The sequence below is a fragment of the Salvelinus namaycush genome, unplaced genomic scaffold (genome assembly GCF_016432855.1).
Source record: "Salvelinus namaycush isolate Seneca unplaced genomic scaffold, SaNama_1.0 Scaffold556, whole genome shotgun sequence".
NCBI lineage: Eukaryota > Metazoa > Chordata > Actinopteri > Salmoniformes > Salmonidae > Salvelinus > Salvelinus namaycush.
In genome coordinates, this window is record NW_024061260.1 from 94,591 (window position 1) to 118,075 (window position 23,485).

At 42.5% G+C, this 23,485-nt stretch overlaps 2 protein-coding genes across 2 annotated transcripts; one reads left to right on the top strand and one right to left on the bottom strand.

Annotated features, from left to right (window-relative positions):
• Positions 1–1,282: 1,282 nt before the first annotated feature.
• LOC120041844 (COP9 signalosome complex subunit 6-like) lies at positions 1,283–12,911 on the bottom strand. The gene is made up of 10 exons (XM_038986712.1): positions 12,839–12,911; positions 11,058–11,183; positions 6,181–6,312; positions 5,662–5,750; positions 5,398–5,460; positions 4,071–4,118; positions 3,866–3,980; positions 3,604–3,696; positions 1,919–2,019; positions 1,283–1,749 (listed from the first exon to the last, which is right to left on the bottom strand). The coding sequence occupies exons 1-10, from the start codon at positions 12,879–12,881 to the stop codon at positions 1,609–1,611; spliced, it is 951 nt and encodes a 316-aa protein (XP_038842640.1). The 5' UTR covers positions 12,882–12,911; the 3' UTR covers positions 1,283–1,608.
• A 285-nt stretch (positions 12,912–13,196) lies between these two features.
• LOC120041842 (F-box/LRR-repeat protein 12-like) lies at positions 13,197–15,738 on the top strand. Its single transcript, XM_038986709.1, has 3 exons — positions 13,197–13,327; positions 13,451–13,526; positions 13,904–15,738. Exons 1-3 carry the CDS (start codon positions 13,227–13,229, stop codon positions 14,927–14,929), a joined length of 1,203 nt encoding a protein of 400 aa, XP_038842637.1. The 5' UTR covers positions 13,197–13,226; the 3' UTR covers positions 14,930–15,738.
• The last annotated feature ends 7,747 nt before the right edge of the window (positions 15,739–23,485 follow it).

The window sequence follows — 23,485 nt, forward strand, 5'->3', positions numbered from 1 at the left end:
AAATCATTATCAAACCATTTTTCATTATCTGTTATTTTTGGTTTGCTCTTATGCTTCTTTAAATTAGCCAAGGAGGCTAATTTGTCAAATATAAAGTTTATGTTCCTAACGGCCAAATTTACACCTTCATTGCTGAAGGAGAATTTTAAGGCTAAAAAGTTGTCCAGGAGAGATTGTATTTTTTGGCTACTAATTGCTTTTTGGTAGATGTCTGTACTGTTTGCACTCCATCTATAAGCCTCTCTCTCTCTCAACCCTCTCTCTCTCTACCCCCTCTTTCAAAAGCCACCTCCAACTTCATTTTAGAGAATTTGTCCATCGAACTGGCCTCACAACCCCAGACCATGTGTAACCATACCAGCCCAGGACTTCCACATCCAGCCTCTTCACCTGCGGGAACTTCTAAGACCAGCCACCAGGACAACTGATGAAACTGAAGAATTTCTGCACAAACGGTCAGAAACAATCGCAGGGAATTTCATCTGGGTGCTCGTCGTTCTCACCAGGGTCTTGACCAGACTGCAGCTCAGTTTCGTAACTGACTTCAGTGGGCAAATGCTCACTGTCAATGGCCACTAGCACGTTGGGAAAGTGTGCTCTTCATGGATGAATCCGTTTCAACACTACTGGGCAGATGGCGTTGTGCAGACGAGCAGTTTGCTCATGTCAACATTGTGGGGGTATGGTCAGGCAAAAGCTACGGACAACGTACACAATTGCATTATCAATGGCACTTTGAAAGCACAGAGATACCGTGACGAGATCCTGAGGCCCATATCTGTACACAATTCCTAGAAGCTGAAAATGTCCCAGATCTTCCATGGCCTGCATACTCAGATATGTCACCCATTGAGCATGTTTGGGATGCTCTGGATCTAAGTGTACAACAGAGCTTTCCAGTTTCCGCCAATATCCAGCAACTTCGCACAGCCATTGAAGAGGAGTGGGACAACATTCCACAGGCAACAGCCTGATCAACTCTATACGAAAGATGTCATGCTGCATGAGGCAAATACTGACTGGTTTTCTGATCCCCGCCCTTAACTTTATTATTTTAAGTTATGTGACCAACTGATGCATATTTGTATGCCCAGTCATGTGAACTCCATAGATTAGTGCAGAATTTACTTTAATTGACCAATTCCCATATGAAATAACTCTGAACAAATTTCTAAATGTTTACTGTGTAGTTTGTAGGCCAATTGAATCTTAAGGATTTTTATATTAATCTGTTAGCTATCATTTTATATTTTTGGGATAAACAGAGGAATCAAAGTCCCACGAAAAATCAGCAGATCATTTATTACTTACAGAAACATGTAACAAAACAAAGCAAAAGGAAAAAAAAGTAATTTATTTTCGTGTACATGGATTCGTTAATGTGCATAGTCACAAACCTTAAACTGCGAGTGAGAAGTCTGTTTGTGTGTGATTTTATGGGGTAGACAAGTCGTCTGAGACACTTCTAGCATTTGCTACCTTTGAAAACAGTAAACTGGTTTGATGAGACACAACTAACAAAATACAGACAAGCAAATTAACATTTGCCGTGCTTGTGACCTCTTCGTCTCTTCTTTCATTCCCTCTCTCTCCCTCTCTCTGTGTCGCTCAGAAGAACAGTCCTCTCATCCTCCGGCCGATGCCCTGTCGATCGTACAACACGTTGAACTTGTTGATGAACTGGTTCATGCTGTTGCAGGTCTTGGTGATGGTACCTAGGTAAGCCATGAGGCCCACGTCATTGCATTGCTGAGGACAGAAGGAAGGAGATGCATATGCTTTTACAGTACTGTGCCAATCCAACCCATCTAAGCTCTAATGATTAAACACAACTAAGGTGATAATCTAAAGACAAAAGCCTACACATGTTCACACCAAGAGCTGAGCTTTGCAAAGTGCCTAAGTGGGGACAACTTACATCGTAGAAGTCGGTCTTGAATTTGATGGTGCTGAGAACAGGCAGTCTATGGCACAAAGCATTGGCTTCTCGGAGGATCTCGTGGTTAAACGGCATCTCTCCTGGGTCGTAACAGATCAGAAGGGGAGAGTGCGTCACAAAAGAGAGCATAAGGGTAGAAATACACACACAAGACAGTTGTTCGGATATACAGTGCATTCAGAAAGTATTCAGAGCCCTTGATTTTTCCCACATTTTATTACATTATCCTTTTATTCTAATATGGATTAAATAAAACATTTATCAAGCTACACCCAATATCCCATAATAACAAAGCAAATTTGAAGAAAAATAATATATATATATAAATATAATCACATTTTCATAAGTATTCAGACCCTTTACTCTGTAATTTGTTGAAGCACCTTTGGCAGCGATTACAGCCTCGAGTCTTCTTTGGTATGACGCTACAAGCTTGGCACACCTGTATTTGAGGAGTTTCTCCCATTCCTGTCTGCAAATCATCTCAAGCTCTGTCAGGTTGGATGGTGAGCGTCGCTGTACAGCTATTTTCAGGTCTCTCCAGAGATGTTCGATCAGGTTTCAAGTCCGGGCTCTGGCTGGGCCACTCAAGGATATTCAGAGACTTGTCCCGAAGCCCCTCCTGTATTATCTTGGCTGTACCAACAGGACAATGATCCTAAGCGAAGTCCTGGGCGCTCTGGAGCAGGTTTTCATCAAGGATCTCTCTGTACTTTGGTCCGTTCATCTTTGCCTCGATCCTGACTAGTCTCCCAGTCCTTGCCGCTGAAAAACATCTCCACAGCATGATGCTGCCATCACCATGCTTCACCGTAGGGATGGTGCCAGGTTTCCTCCAGATGTGACGGTTGACATTCAAGCCAAAGAATAGAATCTTGGTTTCATCAGAGCAGAGAATCTTGTTTCACATTGTCTGAGAGTCTCCAGGTGCCTTTTGGTAAACTCCAAGCAGGCTGTCATGTGCCTTTTACTGAGGAGTGGCTTCTGTATGGCCACTACCATAAAGACCTGATTGGTAGAATACTGCAGAGATGGGAGAACCTTCCAGAAGGACAACCATCTCAACAGAGGAACTCTGGGGCTCTGTCAGAGTGACCATCGGGTTCTTGGTCACCTCCCTGACCAAGGCCCTTCTCCCCAGATTGCTCAGTTTGACCGGGCGGCCAGCTATAGGATGATTGTTGGTGGTTCCAAACTTCTTCCGTTTAAGAACGATGGAGGCCAGTGTTCTTGGGGACCTTCAATGCTGCTGACATTTTTTTGTACCGTTTCGTTTCCCCAGATCTGTGCCTCGACACAATCCTGTCTTATGTAAATAACATCTGTTTACTTTTTAATATATTTGCTAAAAATTCCAAACCTGTTTTCGCTTTGTCCTTATGGGGTATTCTGTGTAGATTGCTGAGGATGTTTTGTTAATTTAATCCATTTCAGAATAAGGCTGTAGCGTAACAAAACGTGGAAAAAGTCAAGGGATCTGAATAGTTTCCGAGGGCACTGTTGAGAAATCATATTGCGTTTTTAAAGAAAGGGCTGGAAATGACTAAGGTAATAAAAACATTCTTTCCAGACTCACTTGAACAGAGTCATATTCTTTCCAGACTCACTTGAACAGTCATATTCTTTCGGTCTTTCATCACACAGAGACACAGCGGTTCTCTCACCTGCTTCTACTGCTTTGACGTATTCCAGGATGACTTTCACCCTGCTGTGTAGCATCTTAATTGCACTGTGTTGGGCTATGAGGTGTTCTGCCACTGAACACAAGAGACACATAACAGGGAGAGTGTTTGAGAGTGCATTTGTAAACCTTTAGCTGTATCAGACGTACCGGGCAGATCAATTGCTGGGGAGGCGTTTTAAAATGGTGGGCCTTGTAAATGGGGGTATAGGCAGCCGTTACTAGGCAGCCGTTACTATAGTTACCCGTTGAATTCTCCCCTGTGCCAGTGGCTGTCATGCGAGCCACGTGGTCCACTCCGATTCGCTCCGCCTCTTCTGTGGCCAGAGTGTACCCCAGCTCAGCAAACAACATGGTCGCCTGGGATTGGGCGATACGGGACAGCCAAGTTTACAAATCAGCCACTCGTACTAATCACAGTGATGTGTGTGGTAGGAGAGCTTGAGTTACCTCTCCGTTGATGATGTCGATGACAGACTCGTACACATTGACAGGGAGCTGGGAGAGACAGGACATATGTTTGAATTACCATATGTACTGTATCATAGCCAAGTAACAGTCTTGCATAAAAGCAAGTAACTTTCATTTAAAGATGGAATCCGTATTAGGGGAAACCGTTCGACTGTCCGTCTCAGCAACTTTGTTATTTGTTTTGTGGACAGTGTTAAAAAAAATACAGTACATATTCTGCTGTTCTATCACGCATGCAATGCTTGTCCGAGGGGGAAAATAACAGCATTTGTTGTTTGGAGCAACTTTATTGTTTTTGTAATAACCCAAATGGAAAGTTTCACAATGAAGGATTCCACCTTTAAGAATGTTTTCTACATTAACTCATAAGAGTCTAAGCCAGTGGAGGTGGGGTTTCTAAGAAGCTACATGGAATTGTTTTAAGAAAATCATACCAAGGATCATTTTGCTATTTGATTTTGAATTAAGACCCCTTGAAGTATCAACATTTTGATGAAAATGTGTGTTTGGCCTTACTGCTGTTAGCCCATACAACCGCATTGAATAACATAACTACATGGAACAACCAATATTTTTTTTGGGGGGGGGGGCTAAAAGTTTGTTCTGAAGTGCCTATCCTATTTCTGAGAGATAATACTTGTATTTAACCCCTTATTGTCGTCACCAAACAGTCTCCATATACTTCCATAAATGTTTTCAACTGTTACCGGGGGACCTTTAGACGAGTCTTGTGAGGCCTGTGGGCGTACTAGATGGGTCATATTAGTGGGTAGCCCAAACTGTTGGAACGCTACAGACAGACGTTGGCAGATTGGCTGTACCGACTTCAGACGAGTCCCAAGACGCTTAATAAGGGTCATAGAGCAAAATGAAGAACATTGTGTTCCTGAGAGTCCTCTCTCCATAGAGGGGTCATAAAAGTTTATAGGCCAAACCGTTAGGACGCTACATACGATTTTGTGAGAAGACAGATTTTCGGGATGTCTCATTGTCTGAAACAGCGCTCTAGCTCTGTCACCTCATGTTACATAGGCGGATGCGGTGGATTGCAAAAAAACACTATGCGGTGGATTGCAAAAAAACACTATATCCAGTGGGTTTTGGGGGTGAAGAGTCAAGGGAGTGCAATTGAGATTCTCCCTTGGCCTCTATTGGTTGACCTAGCTAGCTATAGCTAGGCTACTCATGATGTATTGCTTGTATGTTTTTTTGCTTTTGAAGCGCTTTGAACAAAATGTGTTATGAAAAGCACTAAAGAAGATTAATTAATTATTATTATATAAACAATTCCAAATGAGAAACTCACATCTGTGTGTTTGGTCATTGGGTTGAGCTTGAGGAAGAGAGGACTCTCAATGATCTCACACACCTGAAGTGAAGAGAGAAGAAAAGCCAATAAGAAAACAGCATCCTGTGTTGGCCAAACAACCTCAACTGACATTTCAAATCACAACAATTCACTGACCAATTACAGGAAAAGTACATTTTACCATATGCCTCTAATTACTCCCCCATGGAACATGCCCCAACCTCATGGAACATGAAACGTAGTCCCCTTTGCTCTGCCTACCTGCTTGTGAATGTGGATGTCTGATTGGTCACAAGGACCGCCTGTGGTATACCAGCCCAGGAACTCCATGTCCTTGAAAACCTGTTTGACTGAGAGGCAGGTGTAGAGGTCAGGTGAAGAGGTCAGGTGAAGAGGTCAGGTGAAGAGGTCAGGTGAAGAGGTCAGGTGAAGAGGTCAGGTGAAGTGGTCAGGTGCCATATGAATCAAGCAGAACAGGAATACTGATCTAGGATCAGGTCCCCTACTAAAGTTAATCGTATTAATTGTGATTTAAAAAGGCAAAACCAATCGTAGACCAGAACTCCCAATGAGGTTTAGTTCCACCAAGGGCTTCAGGCACAAGCCTACTATGACATGTTGTGCTTCAGAGGTGGTGGGGAAACCATGACACAGCACAACATCATCACTTTTCATATTGCACTTTCATCACCATCAGTAATTAAGGGGAGTAAATGCCATCTGACCTGTAAGGTAGGTTAGTGAAATGAACACACACGGTGTATATATGATGAGACTCACATTGCTCCTCCTTGGTGTAGTAGTACTCCTTGTCAATGTGTGCTCGGTCATCTACCAATTGATGAAGCAGCTCAAAGGAGTTCATCACCTCGATGTTTCTACCCTCCTGCTTCCCGATCAGTGCGCCAATCACTGGGTGAAAAGGAAAGGATAAAATGCAACATGAAACAGCCGATTGGAAATCGATACACATATAGGCTATAGAAAAGCCCATTGAAACTGTCAATAACTGGAACCTCGGGCTGTGACGGACATGGAATTTTGGACGACAGTAATTGGCCAGAAAAATGACCGCAGTCTTTGACATAACTGTTCGAATAGGAACAGCTTTATGGACACATTTTCTCCTCTCCTCCTAACTGCATGTGCTGCCGTAGAAATAGAATGAATAGAACGGTCATCCCATTCAAGTCGATGCTGGCATAATGGGTGGACTGGCAGCCATTGTGAGTGTACCCATAGGAGCAAAGCAAGAACTAAAATATGTGCTGTGATTTGTTGATTCAACTCAACTGATAATACAAAAAAATACATTCCATTGCATGAGGCACCACGTGATCATTTGAATGAACATTCCACATTAACTGAAATCACCGCGTCACAATACCAGGCAGCCGTTGTGAGTATACCCATGAGTTTACCAGTCTAATTGGTTCCAAGCCCGTTCTAGTCATTCTATTTCTGTATGCTACATTGATGAGGGTATTGCATAAGCAACCAAAGCCTAGTTTGCTTGTTTCAGCAAATACGTTACATCACGTTATTAAGAGTCAAGAAACAGTCGAAACGCACAAATGCCTGGTTATCCCATCTTCAGTCATCTGTTCATTCTACATAAAAAAAGGGTATTTAGAGGTATTTTATTCCATAACCATCTTCAGCGATAACCCTCGGTTATATGGTAATTGTAATAGCACAACTGTAACCATACCCATGTAAGACGCCCTTCCCACTGTTGCATTTGTTCTCTTGCAGTTTCTTAACTGAACAAAAATATAAAATGCAAAATGTAGGGTCACATGACTCATGAGCTGAAATTAGATCTCAGAAATTTTCCATACGCAAAAAAATTCATTTTTCTCTCTTTTTGCAAACAATTGTTTCCATCCCTGTTAGTGAGCATTTCTCCTTCACCAACATAGTCCATCCATCTGACAGGTGTGGCATATCATGAAGCTGATTAAACTGCATGATCATTACACAGGTACACCTGGTGCTGGGGTCAATAAAAGGCCACTAAAATATACAGTTGCGTCACATCACAATGCAGCAGATGTCCCAAATTTTGAGGAAGCGTGCAATTGGCATGCTGACTGCAGGAATGTCCACCAGAGCAATTGCCAGAGAAGTTAATTTCTCTACCACAAGTTGTTCTAGAGAGTTTGGCAGTACGTCCAACCCGGCACCATACCACGTGTAACCGGGCCAGCCCAGGACCTCCACATCCGGATTCTTCACCGGCAGGATCGCCTGAGACCAGCCACCCGGACAGCTGAGGAAACTGTGGGTTTGCACAACCGAAGAATTTCTGCACAAACTGTCAAAAACCGTCTCCAGGAAACTAATCTGTGTGCTCGTCACTGGAGAAGTGTGCCAGTGGTCACCCATTTCAACTGTACTGTGCAGATTGCAGACAGCGTGTATTACATCATGTGGGCGAGCAGTTTGCTGATGTCAACGTTGTGAACAGAGTGCGCAATGGTGGGGGCGGGGTTATGGTATGGGCAGGCAAACGCTACCAAACCTAAATCTGTTTTACCTCATTTCTACCAGCATGTCACATGTGCAACCAGAGAGAGAAACCCCCCCCCAAAAAACAACTCTAGACCACCTTTACTCCATACGCATATAAAGCTCTCCCTCGCCCTCCATTTGGCAAATCTGACCATAATTCTAACCTCTTGATTCCTGCTAACAAGTAAAAACTAAAGCAGGAAGTACCAGTAACTCGTTCAATACGGAAGTGGTCAAATGACGCGGATGCTACGCTAAAGGACCCTTTTGCTAGCACAGAGTGGAATATGTTACAGGATTCGTCAAATGGCATTGAGGAGTACACCACCTCAGTCACCGGCTTCATCAATAAATGCATTGACGACGTTGTCCCCAGTGTCCGTTCGTACATTTCCCAACCAGAAGATATGGATTACAGGCCACATCCGCACCGAGCTAAAGCTGCTGCTTTCAAGGAGCGGGACACTAACCTGGACGCTTATAATAAAACCCGCTATGCCCTCAGACAAACCATCAAACAGGCAAAGCGTCAATACAGGACTAAGATAGAATCCTACTAGACTGGCTCTGACGCTCGTCGGATGTGGCAGGGCTTGCAAACTATTACGGACTACAAAGAGGAACACAGCCGCGAGCTGCCCAGTGACACGAGCCTACCAGATGAGCTAAATGCCTTTTTATTTCATGATCCCTTAGAGGCAAGCAACACTGAAGCATGCATGAGAGCACCAGCTGTTCCGGACGACTGTGTGATCACGCTCTCTGTAGCCGATGTGCGCAAGTCCTTTAAACAGGTCAACATTCAAAGCCGTGGGGCTAGACGGGTTACCGGGATGTATAGCCAAAGCATGTGCGGACCAACTGGCAAGTGTCTTCACCGACATTTTCAACCTCTCCCTGACAGTCTGTAATACCTATATTTCAAACAGAGCACCATAGTCCATGTGTCCAAGAAAGCGAAGGTAACCTGCCTAAATGATTACCGCCCAATAGCACTCAGGTCAGTAGCCATGAAGTGCTATGAAAGGCTGGTCATGGCTCACAACAGCATCCTCCCAGAAACCCTAGACTTCAATTTGCAATCCACCCCAACAGATCCACAGATGGCACAATCTCTATTGCACTTAACACTGCCCTTTCACACCTGGACAAAAGGAACACCTATGTGAGAATGCTGTTCACTGACTACAGCTCAGTGTTCAACAACATAGTTTAGTGGTGAGCTTTGTGGGCACTAAGGACCCTGTGACTAAACACCTCCCTTGGCAACTGGATCATGGACTTCCTGACAGGCCGCCCCTAGGCGGTAACGGTAGGCAGCAGCACATCTGCCACGCTGATCCTCAACACTGGGGCGACTGCGTGGCCAAGCACATCTCCAACACCATGATTGAGTTTGCTGACACCAACAGTGCTAGGCCTGATCACCGACAGCGATGAGACAGCCTATAGGGAGGAGGTCAGAGACCTGGCAGTGTGGTGCCAGGACAACAAACTCTCCCTCATTGTGAGCAAGACAAAGGAGCTGATTGTGGTCTACTGGAAAAGGAGTGCCGAACAGTCCCCCATTAACATCGACGGGGCTGAGGTGGAGCGGGTCGAGAGTTTCAAGTTCCTTGGTGTCCACATCACCAACGAACTATCATGGTCCAAACACAACAAGACAGTTGTGAAGAGGGCAGGACAACACCTTTTCCGCTCCAGGAGAGTGAAAAGATTTGGCATTGGTCCCCAGATCCTCAAAGAGTTCTACAGCTGCACCATCGAGAGCATCCTGACCAGTTGCATCACTTCCTGGTATGGCAAGTGCTCGGCATCTGACTATAAGGCGGTACAGAGGGTAGTGCGTACGACCCAGTACATCACTAGGGCCAAGCTTCTTGACATCCAGGAACTATATACAAGGCGATGTCAGAGGAAGGTCCAAAAAATTGTTAGACTCCAGTCACCCAAGTCATACTCTTCTCTCAGCTACCACACGGCAAGCAGTACCGGAGCGCTAAGTCTAGGACCAAAAGGCTCTTTAACAGCTTCTTCCCCCAAGCCATAAGACTGCTAAACAATTAATCAAATGGCCACCCCGCTCTTTGTTTTTACACTGCTGCTACTCGCTGTTTATTATCTATGCATAGTCACTTAACAAATTACCTTGACTAAACTGTACCCCCGCACATTGACTCAGTACCACCTGTATATAGTCTCGTTATTGTTATGTAATTTGTGTTACTTTTAGATTTTATTTTTTACTTTAGTTTATTTAGTAAATATTTCCTTAACTATTTCTTGAACTGCATTGTTGGTTAACAGCTTGTAAGTAAGCATTTCACGGTAATACTGTTGTATTCGGCGCATGTGACAAATACGAATGTATTTGATTTGACAGTGAACAAAATTGCATTTTATCGATGGCAATTTGAATGCACAAAGATACCGTGATGAGATCCTGAGGCTCATTGTCGTGTCATTCATCCTCCGCCATCACCTCATGTTTCAGCATGATAATGCATAGCCCCATGTCGCAAGGATCTGTTACACTATTCCTGGAAGCTGAAAATGTCCCAGTTCTTCCATGGCCTGCATACTCACCACACCCATTGAGCATGTTTGGGATGCTCTGGATGAACGTGTACGACAGCGTATTACAGTTCCCGCCAATATCCAGCAACTTCGCACAGCCATTGCAGAGGAGTGGGACAACATTCTACAGGCCACAATCAACAGCCTGATCAACTCCATGTGAAGGAGATGCGCTGCATGAGGCAAATGGTGGTCACACCAGATGCTGACAGGTTTCCTGATCCACGCCCCTAATTTATTTTTAGGAATCTGTGACCAACAGATGCATAGCTGTATTCTCAGTCATGTGAAATACATAGATTAGGGCCTAATTAGTTAATTTAAATGGACTGATTTTATATGAACTGTTACTCAGTAAAATCTTTGAAATTGTGGCAAGTTGGGTTTAAATGTTTGTTCAGTGTATTTTAATTATTGTCTTAACTTTGTAAAAAGTATTTCAACTTTAAGACATTTACAGAGCAATATATTGAACCAATTTCAATCTCATCCCCTTGTCCATTATTCCATGCCAAATGCAAGACTGTATAGAATTATTGGTATACTTAAACTGATGAGTCACATACCCTGCATGGGCCGCCCCTCCTGGGAGCGGATGCGAATCCAGTGGTCTGAGATGTTGAGGATGACTAGAGGATGCAGGGCAACAGAGACACTGCCGGTGACCCCAGACGCCATAACACTGGGGCTGGCTGTGGGACAGACAGAAAGAGGGTGGGTTTCCTTTACTTTTGGCCATCTCAGCCAAACATGGCCTAAGCACGACCACCTGCTTTCGAGCAAACAAAGCATCCGTGTTCTTGTATTGAATATTGTTGTTTTCTTTAGATTAATGTTACAATATCAGTGTGTCGTTGAATTGAGCTGGATTTGAACAAACATGTACCACTTGGTAATATACAGGAAAGGTACAGTGAGAACATTGATTCTACTCAGCAGAGCTTCAATTTATCAACAGTGCTATTCCAACTGACACGTTAAAAGATGTGCACATGAAGTTAGCTAATAACTGCTGTAGCCATCTCCATCGCTATAGTTAACTACTAGCTCGGTGTGGAGGACCAATTACGTCGCTGTAATTAAGCTAGCTAAGAAAACAAAGTAGTTGGCTAATTAGCTAGCAATAGATACGCTAACGTTAGTTGTTTAAACTGCCGATGCTTAGTTAGCTAACTACTACAGAAGGACCAATCAATGTGTGACAGTTGAGGTCAAAAATTAACTAGCTAGTTAGCTAACAAGCAAATATTAACTGCAATCGTTTTGAAATTGCATAGATAATAATTAGGGTTGGGAATTCCCAGAAACCTCGCGAAACGACATCGCGATATGATATTTATTTTACCTTTATTTAACTAGGCAAGTCAGTTAAGAACAAATTCTTATTTTCAGTGACGGCCTAGGAACAGTGGGTTAACTGCCTTGTTCAGGGGCAGAACGACAGATTTTTACCTTGTCAGCTTGGGGATTCAATCATGCAACCTTTTGGTTTCTAGTCCAACGCTCGAACCACTAGGCTACCTGCCGACACATGTATTTCGATTCTCACGATTCTATATGTATTGCAATTCGACGATCCAAACATATTGCTCACCATACAGTACGTCTGCTGCAGAGAGCCATGAGAAAACGATTCATGGAAATAAGTTCTGAAAACAAAATGGTCTCCCTATTTAAAAAGATAGAAAACAAGCTACTGTATGTACACTCTTAGTAAAAAGGTGATGTCTAGAACTTAAAGGGGTACTTCGGCTGTCCCCATAAGTGAACCCTTAGTGGTTCCAGGTAGAAAAAAACATGTTCTCGGTAAAAAACCTTTTGGGTTCCATGTAGACCCCTTCCCACTAAGGGCCCTACATAGAACCAAAAAGGGTTCTACCTGAAACTAAAAAGGGTTATATCTGAAACTAAAAGGGGTTCTACTATCCGGACAGCCGAAGAACCCTTTACCTTTTTTCTAAGAGTGTATGAAAGAAAACTACTAGAGTTGGTGCAGGTACTGCAAACTAGCGCAAAAATTATATTGTCAAAACGTACGATAGATACTCAAAAATAATATCCCGATATGTAACTATCATTTTCTCGCTCAGCACTACTAATAACACCGGTACAGCACGCACAAATACTAACTGGGACAGCCACGTTAGCTAAATTAGCTAGCTATGCCAACTAAAGTTAGCTAGCCTCGCTGAAGTAACGTTAGAGAACGCAAAGGAGACATAATGGCAAGCTAAACATGAGCTAACACCATCGACAAAGGAGTAAACTTAGCGCCAACACAATATATATATATATATACAACCTTGTCAAAATAAGATAAATAAATTGTGCTTAGGGATATTATTACCGGCCCCATCCACTTCCATTCCACCACCGTTGCTCGTCGCCATCTTGTGGTACTGACAGCTGCGCAAGCGCAATAGAACAATGCTTTTTTCCCCAAACGCTAAGGGGCAGTGTTTGTTTGCTGCATTTACACAGCAGATTTGGTGATGCATGTTTTGGAAATTCTGAAATTGTTATGCTTATTTACTATTTTATTTTTTACACCTTTGTATATATATATCTGGTAACGTTACTCTCACATAAAAGGTGTTAATTTCGCACATGGTTTTAAGAACGTGTAGGAACGTTATCGCTTAAGCAATCGTTTGTGCAGGGTTCATTACTTGAATGCAACTTTGGTACGTCGGTGTATTTTGTCCGTGTACTCGACGGTACTTTTTGTTTACAAAATGGCAGACTTTAGAACTTCTACTCTCGATTATTTCCCAGAGAACATTTTAATTGATATTTTATCATATTTAGGTGTGCGAGAGCTCATCAGAACTGGAAGGTAAAACAAGTTAGCTAGTTGACGTCTGTGTTCAACATAAATATCCAAGATAGTTAGCTAGCAAACGTTAGCTTAAAAAAAAACACGTATCTTTGTCATGCCATTCATATGGTGTATTTGCAGGGTGTGTAAGAGATGGAGACGCCTTGTAAAAGACCAACGACTATGGCGAGCTGTTGATCTAACTGCATGGAAAGGGGTAAGAATGGTGCCTATTGCATGATGATCTTACCCTTTCATGACTTGACATGAAAAGATTTCTGAGGCTGCTATGTCTAAAGACGTCAGCCGTTTTGTGGTATATCCATGTCTCTCAGGTCCTACATACAATGATATTTCAGCAGACTTGATTCGAGTATTGATAACTTCCTGTTTGAGGCCTCTCACCTTCTGCAACCAAATACAATGTTGATGCTTGCATTGAAGGCTTATTTCCTACCTGTTGACGAGCTAACTCTAAAGAATGTTCAAGTCATCACTCAAACACTGATGCATTGTTTCTTCTCCATGTCTCCCTCATTGGATGTTGTCGTTCTACAACTGCTCTCCCTGCCCTTGGTGTCCATTTTGGGTCAGGTGACGTCGCGCATGCTGTGGGTTCTACTGCGCCAGTATCTGGGCACTGGGCTCCGATGCCTGCGGCTGCGTGGCTTGCTGCTCTCTGCTAGAGGCGGGGCATTTCTCTCAGAGTCCTGGCTTAAGGCTTTGTCCTCCAGGTGCCCCCGTCTGCGCAGTCTTTCCCTGCTGCACGCAGACCTGAGAGGCTTGCGTAGCTGCCAGCTCCTGCCCACAACGCTGCAGGTCCTAGAGTTGCGTGGCTGTGAGCTACCACAGGGCTTTTTCACCCAGACCCCACCCAGTCCTGAGAATCAAGCTGGAGCTGCATCAACTGCTGCTACTCAGCAACAGGGACGCGGTCAGACTGGAAAAGTGCCTGCCTCCACGTCAGGGATTGCCATTGAGATGTTGGTCCTTGATAACGTGCCCTCCTTCACAGACCTGCACCTGCAGAGTCTGGCATCTTGGTTGAAGCTTAGCCGCCTAGAGCTGCGCAACGTCCTTCGGGTCACAGCGGAAGGCCTTAGGCGCAGTGCTGCCCAAGAAACCGACTCGGGCTTAAACGGGCTCTCCAGGCTCAAGTACCTGGAGATAGGGCACTTTGGACGGCCTGGCGCCCAGCTACAGATGGCCTCCCTGGGGCTGGGGGTGGGCTGGCTCGGCCTAGAGGAGCTAAGCCTTGGCGGTAAGGAGGTGGGACCAGGCCTGCTGTCTGCCAGCCGCCTGAGGGACCTGAAGCGCCTGCGCCTCAGATGCTGCAAGCTGAGGGAGATGCAGGTGCTACGGAGCTGCAGGACGCTGCGGGAGCTGCGTCGGTTGGAGTTCTGTGAGGTGTTCTTCCAGGTTTGCCCAAAGACACCAGAGAGGGGGGGGGAGAGGCAGGTTGAGGAGGGGAGGGAGGATGGCGCAGACAGTGGTGATGGAAGCAATGATAAACTGGATGAGAATGACCCTGTGCCAAGTCTGCGCCGTTCACTTGCTGCTCTGCTGCCACAATGTACACTACTATTCACCAACTGCACTGTTACAATAACATCAGACTAGATTACATACTATGTTACACATCTGGTTCCCTTATTCTACTGTGGTGAAAATACAAGCTGTCAAAGCTATACTTAAAACCTGTTTGCAAACTCTCATGAATCACCTTTTTGTTGACATATGTAGAAAACAAATGTACCCATTAACAAACCCAATCAAAATCTATTTTAAACTTTTATACAGCTGTGCAATTGAACAAAAAAGGCACAGTTAATGGTTACACAAACACATGCAATGAACTGTCTCACAGGAAATGTAATGTTTCAATTCCACCCCTAGACCAGGGCTATTCAGCTCTTAAAGGCACTGCATGGTCAATCCAATGTCTGCAGTGGCTGTATAGCATTTACTGCGATTCGGCCTCTGCATGCCTCCGGAGGCTGCCTTGAGAAGAGATTCAATTAATATATTGCAACTCTGGGGGGTTTCAGTAGGCTAGAAGTAGCCCACTAGTTTTGCTAACTGGCCCCCTCAAGTCTAGGGTGGAAAAAACTCTGGTTGTGTGATTCTCCAAAGAATTATGTTGCCTATATTAAGATATGAGAAAGTACAAATTAGAACTGTTTTAACCTTTTTCCACCAAGAAACTAATAAGAATTTGTTCTTAACCGACTTGCCTGGTAAAATAAATTAATTGCAAAGTAGAACATACTTCAATAGATCATGAATAAACAAATATCCAGGAAATAGGATCAAGCTCTCTCAATCTGTAAAACACACTCAACATTTATCCCAAACTTGGTCCTGGGCCCCCCCCCCCCCACCTAGGTGCACGTGTAGTTTTCTGTCCTGGCACTACACAGCTAATTGAAATAACCAACATCATCAAGCTTTGATCGTTTGAATCAGCTGTGTAACCGATGTGAAATGGCTAGCTAGTTAGTTAGCGGGGTGCGCGCTAATAGTGTTTCAATCGGTAACGTCACTCGCTCTGAGACCTTGAAGTAGTTGTTCCCCTTGCTCTGCAAGGGCCACGGCTTATGTGGAGCGATGGGTAACGATGCTTCGAGGGTGGCTGTTGTCGATGTGCGCAGAGGGTCCCTGGTTCGAGCCCCAGGTAAACAAACAAAGGTGTTACATAATACTAGGGCAAAAAACTAAAAATGCAACCGGAGGGACCAAGTTCGGGAAACCCTGATCTAACACCGTTATCCAGAACATAAGAAAGATGGAACAATGCAAGCATGGCAATATACACTGAGTGTACAAAACATTAAGAACACCTGCTCTTCCCACGACAGACTGACCAGTTGAATCCGGGTGAAAGCTATGATCCCTTATTGATGTCATTTGTTAAATCCACTTCAAATCAGTGTAGATGAAGGGGAGGAGACGGGTTAAAGAACGATTTTTAAGCCTTGAGACACAGATTGTATATGTGTGTCATTCAGACGGTGAATGGGCAAGACAAAAGGTTTAAGTGCCTTTGAATGGGGTATGATAGTAGGTGCCAGTGTAACCGGCCCTGTACCGGAAGATAGGGCTCTGGACACAATTCTGACAGTTGTCTCTATTAATGACTGCATGGAATGGATACAAATACAAGGCAAGAGTGAATGCTGCCGCCTGGACTCCATACAAGTATATTTGCCTCTCCTCATCACGCTCTGAGCAAACTGAGGAGTAAAAGCATGGCTCCCATTGATGACATCACAGCATTAACATAATTTAAAAAATAAATACAATAAAATAGTTTACTCTTGAAAGTAAATGTAATACATCTCAAAATAACCTTAAAATAAATATATGAGGGATTTTTTCAGTGAAAATATATAAAGGATATTTTACACCTGTTACACCAGGCGCATCAGTTTGTGTCAAGAACTGCAACGCTGCTGGGTTTTTCACGCTTAACAGTTTCCTGTGTGTATCAAGACTGGTCCAAATGACATCCAGCCAACTTGACACAACTGTGTGAAGCATTGGAGTCGACATGGGCCAGCATCCCCGTGGAACGCTTTCGACACCTTGTAGAGTCCATGCCCGGACGAATTTAGGCTGTTCTGAGGGCAAAAGGGGCTGCAACTCAATATTATGAAGGTGCTCCTAATGTTTTGTACACTCTGTGTATATGGCTCTGGTTAGCATCATTTGAAATGAACATGCTACATTATTACCGTGGCAATCCAGCATCAGTGGATAGAAGAAAGAAAAAAAATACCATGGAAATGATTGCATCACAATACCAGGCAGCCAAAGATTCAATAAAGGACTCAATGGTTGCGTTCGTAAATTCACTCTGGCTATCTACTCTGATTTCAGAGCACTCATCTGAGTGTGAGTGCAGAATAACTGATTAATTTACGAATGCTCAACACCCGTTGAATATGGCCGGTGTCAGTAAAAAGTCAGCAAAAAGCACAGTTAGTCACCAACTCTCTTAATAACATGAGAACAGCCTAACCTGTTCTTCTAGGGCAAGTAAAATGGTCAGAGTGAGGTGTTCTCTTATTTGTGTCTGGAAGTAGCGAGCCAGTTAGCTTTGGTCAGAACACTCACACCAACTCTACTCCTCGGCCAGAGCGTCCAGTGTGCGCTCTGAGTTTACAAATGGACAATCTGACAATGCTCTGAGTTTACAAACGCCCAGAGCTCACTCTGGCACGCCAGATTACATTTCCGAACACACCCAATGGCACACAGACATTCTTTTGACCAGACTGGTGCAAATTCAACAAATCTGATCTAACAAAGTGGATATTGGTCAAATCAGTCAAGATTGATGTATTTTAATAGGCCCACAATATGGTTACTAAAGCCTGATTTTGATATATTTGGCTGTTTTCGCAGCATAACATGTAGAAGCTGTTCCTTTTCAGGTTTAGAAGAAGTGAGTGCTAAATGCTAACTCCCGTTCATATAAGCTGGTTAGCATAGCTAGCATACAGAAATTGGTGGTGGTAGTCAGTCATTTTTAACTGTAATGCAGTTGATTGGTAACGATGTGTTGGGGCTTGACATCCATACAAGCATTATACTCCGGTTTTTACCTCAACATAGTGTGAAATACACATAAACAATAGTCTGAATGTAGGCACATTTTGCTGGGGGGCAATGAGGAGACTTTGGTGTCTTTCTCCCACGCGTTTCCATGGCAATTCCATTGTTTTGGTCGAGTTCGATTTACCTCTTTACTGTATCTATTGCAAGTGTACCCAATGAGTTTACCAGTGAAATTGCAAGGGTTAGAGCTTCTAAACCCATTCTATTCATTCTATTTATATGGGGTAAACATCCTGCTTTTACTTCCTGCTTTGCTCCTAGGTTGAAAAAAATACAAGTTAAGGCAACTTAATCATTGAAAATGAACACTTTCATTGACTAACGCCGTTGCCGAGCTGGACCATGCTATGTGTTTGCTGAGTACTTAGCTGAAATTTACTATGATTGTGTTTATTTTCCACTTTGATGGCGAACTTTCTGTACTGCTACCATTTACTCCCAGTCATTTTGCTCTGGAGCTGGTCCAATTAATTTGTTTATTTTCAAAACGCTTCTGCATGGAATTATCACATTTTCTTAACCTTTGTATCTTCGACCTTGCTCCAAGGTAATTTGCCAAAGATAATTTATATAAAGAGGTATAGAAAACGCTTATTCAATAGATATCCCTGATCACGCTTGTAGGCGATGTCATGGCGACATTAGCTAGCTAAGCTCATGCGCAGAAACACGTCATCGGGTCGAACGCTCGTGTTGTGCCGAACTACGCATGTGCAGGCTGTCAAATCAAAGTCACTCGTCCGACATCAAGTTGTTTAAAAAAAGGAAAAACTTGTCAGTTTGTCACTTTCAAGAGGTTGTAGTATGACAGTTTCAACTACATTGGCTCGAATCTAGGTTTTGCCTTTAGATTTCGTGAAAATTAACAACTAAGGACACATTTTTTTTTACTTCTCCCATTGACTTGCCAAACCCCGGTCTGGTCTGTCGAGTCTACTTCGAGAAGCATTCCCGGATGTATCGGGATATTGGGCCTCTGGGTTTAGAAACTCTGTTACCTAGCTTTGCTCTTGGGTACACTTGCAATGGGGGAGTATAGGTGAGCTTTTTGAGCTGTGTGTCTCATGTCTTCCCTGTTCCTTCATGCGCAGTGATGCAGCTGGTCTCTCCAGAGATGCAGGGCACTACCCTCCCCAGAGTGATGCAGGGCACTACCCTCCCCAGAGCAAAAAAAAAATGAAAAAGCTTCAGTTCGTCTTGGGTGCTTATTTTATGTGGTTGAAATCACCTAAAGCAAGACAGATTCAAGACCGAATGGTCCCGGACCCCTTATGGACAGGGACCACTCAGAAATGGTTAAGACTCAAGAGAAATAAATGAAACACAAAAAAACACGGACAACGCACAGACATGAAATTGAAACAGAAACAATGATGCCTGGGGAAGGAACCAAAGGGAGTGACATACAGCTTAGCCAAATACATTTAAACTCAGTTGTTCACAATTCCTGACATTTAATCCTAGTAAAAATTTCCTGTCTTAGGTCAGTTAGGATCACCACTTTATTTTAAGAATGTGAAATGTCAGAATAATAGTAGAGAGAATGATTTATTTCAGCTTTTATTTATTTCATCACATTCCCAGTTGGGTGAAGACGTCTCAAGACACAGGTGATGGCTGTGTGTGAAGTTTGCATTTCCTGGCGTACAGGAAATGTCCTGTAACAACAGGGTGAGCAAATTAAGATCCTACACCTATTCCTTGTCCAAAGGAAAATTAACTGACGGAATATCCTCTATTGCGCTGTTTCGTAGTTTGGATGAATGTGTGGAGAAAAGCAAATATTGAACAATGTTGATATGGTGCAATTATGGCATAATTTATCACATCAAAGAAAAAGGTAATAAATTATCATTTTAGCTATTATTGAGAAATTGATTATACATCCAATACATTAAGTAGGCCTACCTTACATGTTTTAATATTTCGTTTGTAAAATGTAATATCAGACATATTGGTTTATTTCCAGGTGGCTCGATTCGTGTTGAAGGCCAGTCAAGCTCTTACATTCTAGTAGTCTATTTCAATAATGTTTAAGCAACATTAAACCATACCGATCGAGAAAATGCTAGATTAAAAAAATGCAAGATGTTGCTAATGTTAACCTGACAAATGAAATGACGCACAAAACAGAAGAACTAGGTTCGAGAATTTCGAGAGCGCAGCTGAACTGCATGCTATAGATAGACGTTCACATAATTGCTTAACTGTGATAGCCTATATGCCCGACATTACATCAGCTGTAGGCTACTGGTTCAGTGTGCCCAGTCTCGAATGGGAAACTATACTGTATGTTGTAAACGATGAGCTGAGAGACACAAACATGGAAAGGGTACAGAGCTCTATGCATAGAATAGAGCTTGTGGACATGGCGGTGGGTAAAGGATGCTGCAGTGTTAGTCGCGAGACAAACTGAATTTATCCGTGGATTGGTCTCGTGCATCAAAAGTTATAATAGTAAGTAGTTATTATGGATAGGCCTGTAGTCCAACTAAAATTGTTTATTGGAATAAAACGGTCTTTAACCTATAGCGTGCAATGTCTGTCTATTTTCAGTGATTCGATTCCGACGGGGTACAAAATTAACGTTCAAGAAAGACATAATTTCAAACATCAAAGTTATAAGCTAGACTATGTCGTTAATGTTATTGTTTAGCCTCCTGCATAAACAGGCTAAATATTGACAATTATTATATATTTTATAATACTGGCACAGCATAATGCAATTTTATGTCATGTAATATGGTAATGTACTATTTTATAGTACGTACTGAGCAGGTCTATAGTCTACATAAAAAAGGAATGAATAAAAAATATGAATGAGATAGTAGGCCTACTGTAAAATATCACATTTTCCGTTAACCTGACGCAATGAAATGTAGACTTGCATGCTGCAATTTGTGAGAGTGGAATTATTCTGGTTGAAAATAAAGATTGTCTACTGTATGAATATCACTATATGGTGTTTAACATTTTATGTGAAAATGTATAACAATAAACTTAACCACCAACCTATACCTAAACATGTAGGTGTGTAGGCTACTGCAGGGCAGGCTATACCATAAAACATTAAATAGGGTCAATAGAATAACATTCTGCGTAGCCTGAAGATTGATTTTCACATGTATTTCTGCTCCAGAAAAAAATAACATGTTCTTTATTGATTAATACACTCACCTAAGAGAAGTAAACTCTTATCATTAGATAACTATAGTTACACAATAATATATTTGTGTAAATATTTACAAACACATGTAGTATATTACACGTTATTATGTTACTAAGAATGTTTAATAAGGATCAGGGATGACCTCTGGCACAGCATAATGCAAGTCCTTCCAACAAGCAATATTACACGTTAATACTGTAACATGTAATTACTATACCACATGACCATAGCTATTTGCCCATATGGGTCGTCAACTGAATCTCTACTTTTCATCTGCATTTCCAAACAACCAAAGTGAGACGGGAGAAAATAAAAACAATATAATAATAATGATATATGCCATTTAGTAGACGCTTTTATCCAAAGTGACAAAGTCATGCATGCATACATAATCTGTCCTCTCTCTTGACTGAATCTGTGTCCTTCTTCGTGCCATTACGTCGCTGCATTGGATTTTCACTGAAGGTTCATTTTTAAGTCATCACCTGGCATGCTGGTGGTTCAGAAGACCTTCATCATGTTGCTCAACAAGAGTAACTTTTTAGGGATATGTATGACAAATAATTTGAAACCTTTACAGATATGTATGAGGCTATGATTGCACCCTTAATTGAAGAACGTAAGGGATCCCAATAAAATACCAAATACCAAACGTGAAAGATATTGACAAGAAACTATTTTTAAATTTCACAACTGCTATCATATAGCCCAACAATTTCCTTTGAAGTCAATCAACCAATTTAGGCAGCATATGTACTGCAGTCTATTTTGTTTCACTATACAGTAAGAAGAATATCAAAGTAAATGTCCCATTACGAATTATGTTCAATAGCCAACATTTCTGGCAGTGCATGCTTTGTGTGTGTGTGTGTGTGTGTGTGTGTGTGTGTGTGTGTGTGTGTGTGTGTGTGTGTGTGTGTGTGTGTGTGTGTGTGTGTGTGTGTGTGTGTGTGTGTGTGTGTGTGTGTGTGTGTGTGTGTGTGTGTGTGTGTGTGTGTGTCTGCGCGAATGTGTGTACCTGTGCTTTTCCCTGTCCAGTTTAGGGTCTGTCACGCTAAGGCTGCGTTCAGACAGACAGACCAATTCTGATATTTTTTCCCAATAATTGGTCTTTTAACCAATCACATCAGATCTTTTCACAATCAGATATTTTTCACAGCTGATCTGATTGGTTAAAATACCAACTGTCTAAACGCAGCCATAAACCCTCACAAAACTCATATATTTGTTTTTACACTGCTGCTACTCGCGGTTTATTATCTATGCATAGTCACTTTACCCCTACCTACATGTACAAATTACCTCAACTAACCTGTACCCCCACACATTGACTCTGTACCGGTTTATTGCCTCGTTATTGTTATTTTATTGTGTTACTTTTTATTTCATTTTTTACTTTAGTTTATTTAGTAAATATTTTCTTAACTCTATTTCTTGAACTGCATTGTTGGTTAAGGGTTTGTAAGTAAGCATTTCAAGGTAAGGTCTACACCTGCTGTATTTGGCGCATGTGACAAATACAATTGTATTTATTTGATATGTGTCTTGGCACCCTCACTTAGCACATTGATATTGACAAGATAGTCAAGTGACCGCTCTAACAATGGAAATGCCTTTCCGCAAAGATGGAAGGCAGGCAGGATGAGGCGAGATCAGGTGCGACCATTCTAGCCAGTGAGAGGGCAGATACGTGTGTAAACAACAGGCCAATGAGACTGCGCCATTATAACGTCTGTGACAGCATGGGCAGCGCCATTGAGGCTATCTACATTTCAAAGTAGTCAATTTTGTTCTTTTTCATTGGCTGATTGCTCCCAACTCATAGGAATCCCTAACCAGTTGACTACTTTCAAATGGTGGAAGCCCTAAATAGCAATGTCCTTGCTAAAATGGATGACGCCTCTATCTATCTCTATGACAACAGGCACAAGTCCACAATAAAGTATATATAGATTTTTTTGCCGAAATGAAATGTCCACTTATATATAGCCTAGTGGTTAGAGCGTTGGGCCAGTAATCGAAAGGTTGCTGGATCGAATCCCCGCGCTGACAAGGTACAAATCTGTCCTTCTGCCCCTGAATAAGGCAGTTAAACCCACTGTTCCCTGGTAAACCATCTTTGTAAATAAGAGTTTGTTCTTAACTGACTTGAAGGTTAAAAAGATAACAAAATATCAGTGCATTCATAACAACCTAAGCCTCAAATAGTAAATTATCATTTACATTGTTTGTTGACACGCTCTCATTGACTTCCAAGTGTCATATAGAATGTCCTCAATTAGTGGGTTTATTTTCGTGAACATATTTTTGGCTGTGTAAAACCTCCAGCTCCTCTTTCTCTCTGTCAATCTTGACTTGAGCCCAATGCATAGGCGGCGTGTGTTTGC